The 14,089-nt window shown below is 37.9% G+C and overlaps 2 protein-coding genes across 4 annotated transcripts in view; one reads left to right on the top strand and one right to left on the bottom strand.

The window, feature by feature from the left end:
* Window positions 1-905, top strand: part of PDZK1 (PDZ domain containing 1) — a 57,253-nt gene extending 56,348 nt beyond the window's left edge. For both annotated transcript variants that reach the window (XM_055312316.1, XM_055312315.1), the window contains exon 9: window positions 412-905. In XM_055312316.1, the coding sequence (XP_055168291.1) occupies window positions 412-465 (54 nt within the window). In that variant the 3' untranslated portion in view covers window positions 466-905. The remainder of the gene's footprint in view (window positions 1-411) is intronic.
* A 955-nt stretch (window positions 906-1,860) lies between these two features.
* Window positions 1,861-14,089, bottom strand: part of GPR89A (G protein-coupled receptor 89A) — a 60,322-nt gene continuing 48,093 nt past the window's right edge. For both annotated transcript variants that reach the window (XM_055312317.1, XM_055312318.1), the window contains exons 11-14: window positions 5,887-5,982; window positions 3,607-3,696; window positions 2,602-2,667; window positions 1,861-2,507 (exon numbers count right to left, since the gene is read on the bottom strand). In XM_055312317.1, coding sequence (XP_055168292.1) covers window positions 2,301-2,507; window positions 2,602-2,667; window positions 3,607-3,696; window positions 5,887-5,982 — 459 coding nt within the window. In that variant the 3' untranslated portion in view covers window positions 1,861-2,300. The remainder of the gene's footprint in view (window positions 2,508-2,601; window positions 2,668-3,606; window positions 3,697-5,886; window positions 5,983-14,089) is intronic.

Below are 14,089 nucleotides of genomic sequence, written 5' to 3'. Positions count from 1 at the left end.
CTCTGCCCTCATAACCTAATCACCTCCCAAAGGTCCTACCTCCTAATATCACCTGACCTTAGGATTAGTATTTCTATATATGAATTTTGGGGAGATACAAACATTTAGACCATAGCACACACAATAGCCATTGACCTTCCATTCTTGATTGCTTAGCAAAGAAAGCATTCTACTTGTCTTTAAAGAATTCTCTATTTCTATAGCAAGTCAGTTATAGGGCTAGGCAATTATAGAAAAGATATACAGACATTAAGAAATTTGTTACTGTCAAACAGCAAAGTAGAAACAAAGCCAAGTGTGAAATTCAGGTTACCTGGCTTCTAGTGAGTGACTCTACTCCCTGCCTTAAGTCATTCAACTGCTGACATTCACACTCTCGCACTTACAGATCCTTTGTTTTCTTTTGCACAGGCTCACAGTACAGCCTCACATTCTTCTTCCAATTCTGAAGACACAGAGATGTGATGAAAGCAAATAATGGCTTTGGCTGACAGCTGTTTCTGGGTATATAGTACAAATCCTTTCCCGAGGAATGAGCTGCCACCCATTTACTGTCTCTATTAGAGAAGAACTCCTCTGGGAACCACTTCATCACGTTTGACTGTCTTCTGTTGTTATTTGTCTTGGGGGTGACTATTGCAATAGATAGCTTATTTATGGTCAACTTAAGGTAGCAACCAGATTCTTTACATGTGATCTCTTTCAAGCTTCAACTTCACTACATTTCTCTATATGATGATATTTCTTAATTCTATAGGCTTCTTGTGCACTAAAGATGATTCATAAATCTGTATATGTGAGAGCTGCTATAAAATATCTGAGCAGATAAGCCTATTAAAATTATGCTTCTGTAAGAATGTTGTGATTGCTAAAATAGATGCCATTAAAAATGCCTCTTGAGTATACTTGAATCTTCCCTATTAGCTGATAAAACCTTAATAGTGCTTTTGTTTTTTGTAAACTTGCTTTTATGCTTTACCCTTCATTTTTTTTAATAAATTAATTTTTATTGGTGTTCAATTTACCAACATACAGAATAACACCCAGTGCTCATCCCGTCAAGTGTCCCCTTCAGTGCCCGTCACCCATTCACCCCCACCCCCCGCCCTCCTCCCCTTCCACCACCCCTAGTTCATTTCCCAGAGTTAGGAGTCTTTATGTTCTGTCTCCCTTTCTGATATTTCCCACACATTTCTTCTCCCTTCCCTTATATTCCCTTTCACTATTATTCATATTCCCCAAATGAATGAGAACATACACTGTCCTTCTCCGATTGACTTACTTCACTCAGCATAATACCCTCCAGTTCCATCCACGTTGAAGCAAATGGTGGATGCTTTACCCTTCATTTTGCCTCTAGAAACCCAAACCACAGTAAAATTCAACATAAGATCTTAGAGACTTCCTGGTAATAAAACTCAGGATGGCTTTCCTCAAATTGCATTTCGCAATGTTCTATAAACTGTCCAGCATTTTGCTTTGACAGATGAGAGAGTAGGGTCTAGGATAGGAAAATGACTTATTCCAGTTAACAGTTATTCATTGTTTTACCCCCACAGCATGAAGGGCAGATGGAAGGAAAAAAAAACAAAAAACAAAAAACGAGGCAACATCAGCAAATTGAATGTACAGTAATTCATCCTCAGGTGATACTAACTTAAAAGGAAATCAATAAAGATGATATACCTGAATGCTCTCAGTAGAATCGATTTCAGTAGCACACTGTCCTATCCCCAGACAAGAACAGAGAACCTGTTGGTTATTTTAATGGGGTAGGGGTTGGCAGGGAAATGCCAACTCATGTTAGATTGCATAAACACACTACACCAAGCTACCCTTGATAAAATGAAGCTAAAGCCAAAGAGTTACAATCTGATTTTAATGATAGTCAATCTTAAGGGAAAGCCATAACCTCCTCCCTGTGAGCCTTGAACAGAAAATCTGGGTGTCTGGCACAGCTACCCGTGACTGCCCCTTTCCCCAGGGTTCCAGTGTATTCCCACCACCTAGTTTCTTGGCTTTTTCCCACCTCCTTGTCCCGATGCTGCACCAGCTTCAAACCCCCATGGAAGGCTCTCCGCTGAGTGCTAGCTTGAGTTTACTTCACACTCTCATGTTCTAGGTAATGCTACTCATGATCATAGTATCCACTGAGGAGGAAGGCATAAGCTGAGGGTAGAATATGCTACCTCAGCATTTTGATTGTTTAAAAAAGATTACGCCCTGGTCCCCTCCATTTTTTCCTCTTACATCCAAATCCTGACACCATTGGCTTGTTAAAGTCTGTAACAGGCTCGTGTTCAAGGTGCCATATGCTTCTCTGGTGCTTGTTTGTGAGCCAAATAGAGGAACAGTATGCTGGAGAGAGCACTGACCAGGAAGATCACATCAAACCAACGGTGATAGAAGTTGAACTGTAATTCTCCAAGGACTTCAGTGATTATGGTGCGGTATTCTAGAGGCATGCTCATTCGAATCAGTAGCACGGAGGAGACAAAGTACATGCCCTGTAAGTTAATCCAGAAGTCACTCTGAATGTGGTGAAGGGCCAAAGGGAATTGATAAGATACGTAGAAGTTAAAACTAGTTCATGAAACGTACCATTATCTGTGCTAATAGCAGGACAATGACGTTGGAAGACTTACTGCTGGAGATGGCATAAAAGAACTGTCAAGAAAGGGAGAATTCATTCAGCACTGCTAGATTCTTGTGTCACGAACATGAAGTACCATAGTTAACATTTAATTAAAAGTTTCTCTTCCACACAAATAATCCAGGACAGAACAACTGATAAGATTAATGCCATGAAGAAGAGAAAGAGACTGAGAGCAAAGGATCTAGCTGTAATGTCCCCAGAAGGACAGCTGGTGGTTTTAAGAATTACATTATGACATGAAAGGATTCTAATCGCTGTCAAATTTTTCAGAAACTATGTGATACACATGACTTTCATATCACTATAAAACATTAAAACAGATTACTCCAGGCCACTCCATGCCCTTGTAATTATTACTAGGCTCCTGAGCATTTTCCAAAATTGTGCTAGATGCCTGGAGAGCCCTTTTCCTCTTTCCTCCTAACCTCTTCACTCCTTTCATTCAAACAATTCTTGGATATTGGGATCCCTACACCTCTTCTCTAAGAGAAAATTTACCTCTGCCTCCATAAAGCCTTTCTATGTTGATCAGAAAACAGTCAAATATTCTGATTCTCCTACTTATACGTCCTCCTTACAAGTGACTTTCAAAGTTACCCTAACCTCAAATACCTATCTTGTTTGTTTATTCCAAGTATCTCTGGAGTTCTTACCATGTGCTAGTTTCTACTGCTAGGTGCCGATGCGGTATCAGTGAACAAACAGACCATGATCTCATTCTATGACCTTTGGTAAATGCACTCAACTGATTGGTGTATTATGTAAACCCATCAACATCAGTTTATATAACAGTTTCACTTTTAAAAAACTTTATTGCAGGTATTTTAAATATTTGTGAACTGTTGTGTAAGATCTCAGAAGGTTGAAATCTCTATTAGGTAAAATTATCTCATGGTGTCACACAAAATATCACAAATGGTAAGCCATTTAAACTTAGTGATACAACATACCTTGGTAAGAGTGATCAGTAATCCTCTGATAGATGTGACGATGATTATTCCAACCAGAATGAAGGAAATGTGCTGAGACCAGAACTTCACCTGCCACCATAAAAGGAAGGAGAAGTGTGTGTGAAATCTCTGTTGAGAGACATGTGAAAGCTATTCGGATCACTTACATGACTGAGAGAACTCCATTAGGCCCTACCTGTTTTAAAAAATTTTAGGGTGGGAGGAAAATGAGTAAGGGGCAACTACAGCACCTAGGAAGACTGCAGTGGATAGCTTTCTAAGAAGATTTAATCAAAACTTAGGATGGAAGCAAGCAAGTGCAGTGAAGTGATGAAAACACCACCAGTCAATTTGAAGAAACAGAACCAATGACACAGTTTCAATGTGTTAAGTGAAGAGCATGGATTAGAAGGAAATTAGCAGCTAAATTATTTTTGACATCCATGAATGATAGTCCCTTGATCATCCAAAACTTAAGAGAAATTTTTCTTTTTATAATGAAAGACTATGTAAATATTCTCAGCTATGGTCTGGGAAATAAACAGTTGACCTTCACTTGAATTACATGATAATACTGTTTTCTTCTCCTGGATTGCTTCACTGTGGGACCTGTGCTGGATTCAGGTCTGAAAAGTATCTATGGGGGAACTGCTACTACTAACATCTAAAAGGTATTATATGTGGAGTATACAGATGGATTATAGATGAAATATACAGACACTACAGCAACTTAAATAGCTTCAGAAAGCACTGATGAGGAAGAACACTTTAATAATTGAGACCAGTAAGAATTTTAAAAGAGGAAAAGAAAACACATATGCAGAATAGTGAAGCCTTTTTTATGGTAGAATTTATAAACTACCTGGAGGAAAGATACCATGCTCCTTCACATGAAAAAGTTTACACTATTGACCTATCATCAAAAAACATGTGCTTTGAGTTGTTTTTCAAAGACTGAAGCTCAATTTGCTGTGGTTAATTTTCATTTTATCCAGCTACTAGGAGAATATCCAGCTGAGATGGATGGCTGGGGGTAGCATGCAGTCTGTTACTAGAATCATAGCACAGCTAAATGGTCCTCAGAGGGACTAAGAACATGATTCTGGTCTTACTACCAAAGTGCTGATTCACTGGCCACACACACACACACGCACGCACATATTTGGAAAATATATTCTTCTATAAATAAAGACATTAAACTTAAATTGGGACAAGAGTGTGTTTAACTGACAAATACCCACCATTTGCTTCAACATGGATAGAACTGGGTATTATGCTGAGTGAAGTAAGTCAATCGGAGAAGGACAAACATTATATGTTCTCATTCATTTGGGGAATATAAAAAATAGTGAAAGGGAATAAAGGGGAAAGGAGAGAAAATGAGTGGAAAATATCAGTGAGGGTGACAGAACCTGAGAGACTCCTAACTCTGGGAAATGAACAAGGGGTAGTGAAGGGGAGGTGGCGGGGGGATGGGGTGATGGGCACTGGAGGGGGGGCACTTGACAAGATGAGCCCTGGGTGTTATGCTCTATGTTGGCAAACTGAACTCAATAAAAACATATACAAAAAAAAAAGTGTGTTTAACAATAGTGATATTATAAAACAGGCAAAGGAATTAAAACTGCACAGGTTACAGTTACCATCTTTAGCTCAAAGTTCACATTAATTGATAGCTTTTTACGGCAGACATAATTTCACTTCTAACATGGAACACTAATTAGTGATTAATTTTCTACTAGAGGAATCAAAGGTGAGTTTTGGATTTGAAAATCTCATGCATCAGAGATCTCATGTACCCAGTATTTGGGGAAAAAACTGGGGAGGGGAAGCTGGCTATAGAAAAGCAGAGGAGGAGCTACAGAAATAATCAGCATTGAAGGGGATCCCTGGGTGGCACAGCGGTTTGGCCCCTGCCTTTGGCCCAGGGCGCGATCCTGGAGACCCGGGATCGAATCCCACATCGGGCTCCCGGTGCATGGAGCCTGCTTCTCCCTCTGCCTGTGTCTCTGCCTCTCTCTCTCTCTCTCTGTGACTATCCTAAGTAAATAAAAATTAAAAAAAAATAATAATCAGCATTGATAATAATAATAATAATAATCAGTAATAAATACCAGCTATCACTTATGGTTTTATGTCCTTAACAAATCTGCCATATGAATATGTCAAAAAAAACAGAGGAGAGTGAAGAACAAAGACAGAATGAAGTAAGGAATTAGAATCTTAACAATTTTCATTTATAGCAGATAAAAAAGAAACTGAGATCTTGATACAACTCACATCAAATTGGATCCCCAGATAATTCACAGTGATCTCAATGCCTCTTGTGACAGGATCAGTTTTTCCAACTCGGTCAAAAACGATATTAATGGTTGCCTGCAAAGACACGGACCTTTATATTAGAGCATCTCAATGATTACTATTTCAAAAAGTGACTTAAAATAATGAATCAATATAACATATATTATAGGTGGGATGTTCCTAAAAATGCAATTCTACTCTCAATCTAAATCATATATAAGACATTTATTTTGGTTATTCACATATAGACAAACAAAAGTCCTTATCCAGTCCCTATTGTTCTTTTCTGTAAAGAATAAAGGGAGAAAAGGCTATGGTATATACACCTTAATTTCACAGAAGTTAGATGGGTAACATTCTGGTGGATGAAGTTTGAGTAAGAGAATCAAGAATTCCAGGGTCATTCACACTCTATTTTCTGAATGCTCTAAGAGCAATCACTAAAATAATGAAAAGAGAGTTACAGCCAACAAGAGATTAGATAGAATTATGAAAAATACCCAATTAATCCAAAAGAAGGCAGAAAAAAAGGAAAATGGAAAAAAGGATAGGACAAATTAAAAACATAAAACAACACAGTTGGTTTAAATCCAACCATATTAATAATCACATTACATGTAAATAGTCTAAACTAGGGGTTGGCAAACTCCATCACCGTAGTGATAGCCCCAGATGATATGTGGATGAATGCGCTTGGCTGTGTTCAAATAAAACTTTATGTACAGTGATAGGTGGTGGCTGGATTTGGCCTATGAGCTCTAGATGGCTGAATCCTGGTCTAAACCTACCAATTAACTGGCAGAGACCATAAGATTGGATAAAAAAAGCAAGACCCAACTATATATTGCTTACAAGAAACCATTTTAAGTATAAAGATACAAATAGGTTAAAAGTAAAAGAATGGAAAAAGATATATTATGCTAACACTAATCAAGAGAAAGCTGGAAGGTCTGTATTAATATCAAAGTAGATTTCAAAGTAAAAAATATTGCCAGGGATTAAAAGGGTCATTTCAGAACAATAAAAGGATCATTTATTGAAATGATACAAAATGGGGTACAAAATGATCCTAAAGATGTATGTACCAAATAAAAGAACTTTAAAATACATGAAGCAGGGGTGTCAGGAAGATGGTGGAATAGGAGGTTCCTGAGCTCACCTTCTCTCACATCGAGAACAGCTACCTCGGTGCAAGTCTGAAAACAGCCTGCAAACTGGCAGAATAGACCTTCCACAGTTAACTGTTGAGAGGAAGCCATATTGAAAAGGGTGGAGGGGCTTACATACCGGAGACTAACCAAAAACAGAGGGACACTACAAGCACAGAGAAGCAGAGAGGATGGATCCCAAACTAGACACCCCTGGCAGTGAGATGATGAGTTCCCAGTAACATGTGGCTTTGAAAGCCAGCAGGTATTAATTTGGGGAGCTTTTAAAATCAGCAGGGCTTAAGTCCAGGTACTTTAAAAATTAGTAGGGCTTAATTCTGGGAGAGTCAGAGGGCAAGAGAAAATAGTCCCTGCTCTTAAAGATTTAGAATAAATAACTTGGCTTAAGAGTATAGAAATAGCAGTTTGAAAAGTGCTTGGGTATATGCGAAGGATATTCATTTACTAATCTCAACATGTGCTGGAGGGGCAGGGAGTCTTCTCTTCAGGAGACTTCAAGAACAAAAGTGCTGGTGGGCACCATTTCTCTTCTCCTCCCCTAGCGCAGACAGCCAGATGCTTGTGGGAACCAGCACTAATACTACTCTCTACCTATCTTCCTGGCACCACATGCCCTGCCCCATCTTTCACCTGGGGACCTGCCTGCCTCAGGGGTTGGCTCTTTAAAACAGTTCCTGCCCCACCACAGCCTGCAATCAAACTGAATAGGGACCCGCACCACTCTAAATTGACTACAGCCCTGGGGAGAGAGAGAGAACCCTCCACATCAGTGTGCCCAGGGTTCCAATAGCTGAGTCTCTTAGTTGGGTGTGTAGGGACCAAACTCTGCCCAGGGTGCCCACAGCAGGCAAAGCAGGTCACTGAAGCCAACTAAGGCAAATGCAACTCAGCCACAATAGTAGGGTGCATGCTACCCATATAGGAGGCACCCTTGGGGCACCTGGTTCTGGTGCCTTCTTCTACATGAGGCCACTCTTTCAAGACCAGGAGTCAGAGCTGAGCCTCTAATACACAGAAACAGAGAGCAAGACAGAATGAGAAGACAGAGGAATATGTCTCAAATGAAAGAACAGGATAAAATCACAGCAAAAGATCTAATGAAATGGAGATAAGCAATATGCCTGGATAAAGAATTTAAAGTAATGGTCATAAAGATACTCACTGGACTTGAGAAGAAAATGAATGAGTCCAATGAGAACTTCAACAAAAATATAAAAAAGAACCAGTCAGAGATGAAGAATTTAATAACTGAAAAAAGAAAAAAAAGAAAAAAAAACACACTAGAGGCAATCAACGATTAGAGGATGCAGGGATCCCTGGGTGGCGCAGCAGTTTGGCGCCTGCCTTTGGCCCAGGGCGCGATCCTGGAGACCCGGGATCGAATCCCACGTCGGGCTCCCGGCATGGAGCCTGCTTCTTCCTCTGCCTATGTCTCTGCCTCTCTCTCTTTCTCTCTCTGTGACTATCATAAATAAATAAAAATTAAAAAAAAAAAACATTTAGAGGATGCAGACTGGATCAGCAATCTGGAAGACAGGTCCTTATTGAACAATGCATTAATTAGACCAGATGAACTATATACTATACATACTGAACATTCCATCCAAAAACCATTGAATACACATTCTTTACAAGTACACATTGAACTTTCCCCAGAATAGATCACAACTTATGTCACAAAACAAGTCTCAATAAATTTAAGAAGACTGAACTCATATCATGCATCTTTTCCAACCATACTGGTATGACCCTAAAAGTCAATCACAAGAAAAAAATCTAAAAGAATGTCAATATATGGAGGCCAAGTAACATGCTACTAAACAACGAATAGGTCAACCAAGAAATCAAGGAGGAAACAAAAAAGTACATGGAGACAAATGAAAATGAAAATAGAATAGTTCAAAGTCTTTGTAAAAGACTTTGTAAAAGTCTTAGTAAAAGCCATTCTAAGAGGGAGTTCAAGTAAACAACCTAACCATACATCTAAAAGAGCTAGAGAAAGACCAAAGACAAGCTAGCAGAAGGAAACAATAAAGATTAGAGCAGAAATAAATGAAATAGAAAAAAAAAAATCAATGAACCCAGAATCTGTTTCTTTGAAAAGATCAACGAAATAGATAAATCTGTAGCCAGACTCCTCAAAAAAAAAAAAAAAGACTCAAATCAAATAAAGGAGGACAAATAATAATTGACACTACAGAAACACAAAGGATTATAAGAGACCATTATGAAAAAATGTATGCCAACAAATGGACAACCTAGAAGAAATAGATTCTTAGAAACATAATCTTCCAAAACGGAATCAGGAAGAAATAGAAAATCTGAACAGATTTTACTAGTAATTTCTAGTAATAAAATAGAAATCAGTAATAAAAAAAAAAACTCCCCCAAAACAAAAGCCCAGGATCAGATGGCTTCCCAGGTGAATTCTACCAACATTTAACAAAGAGTTAATACCAAAGAGGTGAAAGATCTGTACTCTGAAAACTATAAAACACTGATGAAAGAAACTGAAGATGAATCAAACAAATGGAAAGATCTTCTATACTTGTACACCTTAAATAAATTAACGTATGTAACATTGTGTGTCAAGTCTACTAAAAATAAAGAAGACTTAATACCTATTCTTCTCAAATGACTTTTAATTTTTATTATTTTTAAAAGATTTTATTTATTTATTCATGAGATACACAGAGAGAGAGAGGCAGAAGGAGAAGCAGGCTCCTCAAGGGGAACCTGATGTGGGACTCGATCCCAGGACTCTGGCACTACGCCCTGAGCTGAAGGCAGGTGCTCAACTGTTGAGCCACCCAGGTGTCCCTCAAACAACTTTTAAAAAAAGATTTATTGATTTCTTTTAGAGGCGGGAGAGGGAGAGATGGAGGGAGAGGAAGAAGGAAAGAATCCTAAGCAGACTTCATGCTGAGCACAGAGCCCAATGTGGGGCTTGATCTCATGACCCATGATATCATGACCTGAGCTGAAATCAAGAGTCAGATGTTCAACCAACTGAGCCGACCAGGCACCCTTCTTCTCAGGGGATTTAAAAAAAAATAGGAGGGAGGAAACTTCCAAATTCATTTTACAAGGCCAACATCTCTCGGATACCAAAACCAGACAGATACTACAAAAAAAGAAAACTATAAGCCAATATTTCTGATGTGCATTGATGCAAGATTCCTTAACAAAATTTAGCAAACTGAATTCAACAATACATTAAAAAAAATTGTTCACCATGATCAAGTAGAATTTATTCCAGGGGGTTAGCCTGAGTGGCTCAAAAGTTTAGCGCTGCCTTCAGCCCAGGGCCTGATCCTGGAGACCCAGGATCGAGTCCCATCCCTACATGGAGCCTGCTTCTCCCTCTGCCTGTGTCTCTGCCTCTCTCTCTCTCTGTGTGTGTCTCTCGTTAATAAATAAATTAAAAAAAAAAAGAATTTATCCCAGGAACAGCAGGGTTTTTCAATATTCTCAAATCAAACATGATAAGCTACAGCAATAAAGTATAAAAACTACTTGCTCATCTCAGTAGATGCAGAAGAAGCATTTGACAAACTACAATCCTATTCAAACTACAATCCTATCCTATTCATAATAAAGTGGATTTAGAGGGAAGAAAGTGGCTTTAGAGGAACACATGTCAGCATAATAAAGGCCATATGTGAAATATACATAGCTAACATCCTACTCATTGGTGAAAACCTGAGAGCTTTCCCTCTAAGATCAGGAAGAAGATAAGGGTGTCCGCTCTTACTACTTTTATTCAACAGAATATTGGAATTTCTAGTGCGGCAGTCAGACAAGAAAAAGAAATAGCATTCAGAAAAAGGAAGTTAAACTTGCTATTTGCAGATGATATGATAATAGAGAAAACCCTAGAAACACCACCAAAAACTATTAGAACTGATAAATGAATTCAATAAAGTTGCAGGATACAAAATTAATACACAGAAATCAGTTGCATTTCTATACCCTAATAATTAAGAACCAGAAAGAGAAATTAAGAAAACAATCCCATTTACAACTGCACCAAAAAGATGATCTGAGAATAAATTTACTGTAAGAGGTAAAACACCTGTACCCTGAAAACTATAAAATATTGATGAAAGAAATTGAAGGCAACACAAACAAATGGAAAGATACTCTGTGCTTACTGACTGGAATAATTAATATTGTTAAAATGTCCATACCACCCAAAGCAATCTACAGATTTCATGCAATCCTTATCTTATGCTTATATATCTTATGCATATCTCATGCAATCCTTATCTTATGCTTATACAGCATTTTTCACAGTATTAGAACGAATAATCCTAAAATTTGTATAGAACCACAAAAGACCCCCAAATAGCCAAAAGTCTTGAAAAAGAACAAAGCTGGAGGTCTCACAGTCCTGGATTTCAAGATATACTACAAAGTTGTAGTAATCAAAATAGTACAGTATCGGCACAAAAACAGATATATAGATCAATGGAACAAAATAGAACAATATCATATGATCCACTAATCCTACTACCGGATATTTACCAAAAGAATATGATTTGGGAATTTAAAAAGCTTTATGCACATCTATGTTTACAGCAGCATTATTTACAATAGCTGAAATACAGGGATTCCTGGGTGGCGCAGCGGTTTGGCGCCTGCCTTTGGCCCAGGGCGCGATCCTGGAGACCCGGGATCGAATCCCACGTCGGGCTCCCTGCATGGAGCCTGCTTCTTCCTCTGCCTCTCTCTCTCTCTGTGTGTGTGACTATCATGAATAAATAAGTATAATCTTTTTTTTAAAATTTTTTTATTTATGATAGTCACACACACACACACACACACACACAGAGAGAGAGAGAGAGAGAGAGGCAGAGACACAGGCAGAGGGAGAAGCAGGCTCCATGCACCGGGAACCCGACGTGGGATTCGATCCCTGGTCTCCAGGATCGCGCCCTGGGCCAAAGGCAGGCGCTAAACTGCTGCGCCACCCAGGGATCCCAATAAAATCTTAAAAAAAAAAAAAAAAAGCTGAGATACAGACCAAATTTCCAAATGCAAAACAAATTTCCATAAATAGTTGAATGGATAAAAAGATGTGGTGTATATATGCAATGGAGTACTACTCAGCCATAAAAAGAATGTGATCTTGCTGTTTGCAACAACCCTGGAGTGTACTATGCTAGGTGAAATAAGTCAGACAAGGAAAGACAAATAACACATGATTTCAATTATAAGCAGAATCTTAAAAACAAAACAAATGAACAAAGAAATAAACAGACTTTAAAAAAATTTTTTTTAAAGATTTTTATTTATGTATTCATAGAGACACACACAGAGAGAGGCAGAGACACAGGCAGAGGGAGAAGCTGGCCCCATGCAGAGATCCCGACGTGGGACTCATCCAGGGTCTCCAGGATCACGCCCTGGGCTGCAGGCGGCGCTAAACCGCTGCGCCACTGGGGCTGCCCAGAAATAAACAGACTTAAATACAAATAATAAACTGGTGGTTGCAAGAGGGGAGATGAGTGAAGGGATGGGTGAAATAGATAAAGTGGATTAAGAGGCATAAACTTTCAGTTATAAAATAAGTCATGGAGATAAAATGTACAGCATAAAGCAGATAATCAATAATCTTATAATAACATTGTATAGTGACAGATGGTGACTACACTTATGGTGAGCACTCAGTAATGTATAGAATTATTGAATGGATATGTTATACACCTGAAATTAACATTGTATGTTATTTACAATTGGATAAAAAAATACATGAAGCAAAAACTGATAGAACAAAAGACAAATCCACAACAATGGTTTGAAATTTTATCACCCCTTCCCTCAATAACTGATAAGATAGACTGAAAATTAGCAAAGACAGAAAACTTCAGCAATACTATACCAACTAACTTGACCTAATTGACATTCATACAACATTCCAACCGACAAGAGCAGAATACACATTCTACTCAATTGTATATGGGATGTTAGCCATAGTTGAACACGTTCTGGACAGAAAACAAGTCTCAATGAATTTGAAGAGATTCAAATCATACTAAATATGGAATTAAATTAGAAATCAGTTACAGAATATTAATAAGGTCCCCAAATATTTGATAAAATATTTTTTTGATAACGTACTTCTAAATAGGCCATGAGTCAAAGAAGAAAAATTAGAAATATTTTGAACTGAACTAAATAAAAACACAACACATCAGAAACACTGCAATTTGTGAGATGCTTAGCAAGAAAGTTATAGAATGAAAACACCTATATTAAAAGTTGTAAATCAATGCTCTTAGCTTGGACTTTACAAAATTAGAAGGAGACCCAAAATAAGCCAAAGAAGAGAAATTATAAGGACCAGAGCAGAAGTTGATAAAATAGAATGCAGAGAAACTATATAGGAAATCAATTAATCCAAAAGCTGGTTCTTTGAAAAGTTCAATAAAATTGATAAACCTTGATCCAGACTGATCAGGAAAAAAAAGAGACACAAATTACCAATACCAAGAATTAGGTGCCACTTCACATCCACTAGAATTACTCTAATAAAAAGATAAATAAGGGTTGGTGAGGATGTGGGGAAATAGCAACTGTTATGCTGTTGGTGGGAATGTAAACTGGTGCAGCTGTTTCAGAAAACAGCCTGGCAGATTGGCAGTTTATCAAAAGGTTAAACAAAAGGTTGACATTTGACTTAGCAATTTTCTTTCACAGGTATGTACCTAAGGGAAATGAAAACATATATCCACATAAAAATTTATATATGAATGGTCACAACCACATTATTTATAATGGCCAATGTGGAACGCAAATGTTTCTCAACTAATAGATGGATAAATAAAATGAGGTATATCTATATAATGGAATGAATATTATTTATCCAGAAAAAGAAATGAAGTATTGATAGAGGCTACAATATAGACGAACCTTAAAAACATTTACTAAGAAGCCAATCACAAAAGATCACATACTGTATGATTCAAGGTACATGAAATGTCCAGAATAGGAAATCTATTGAGACAGAA

Source organism: Nyctereutes procyonoides, unplaced genomic scaffold (genome assembly GCF_905146905.1).
Source record: "Nyctereutes procyonoides isolate TBG_1078 unplaced genomic scaffold, NYPRO_anot_genome, whole genome shotgun sequence".
Taxonomy (NCBI): domain Eukaryota; kingdom Metazoa; phylum Chordata; class Mammalia; order Carnivora; family Canidae; genus Nyctereutes; species Nyctereutes procyonoides.
This window is presented reverse-complemented; position numbering and strand designations above follow the sequence as displayed.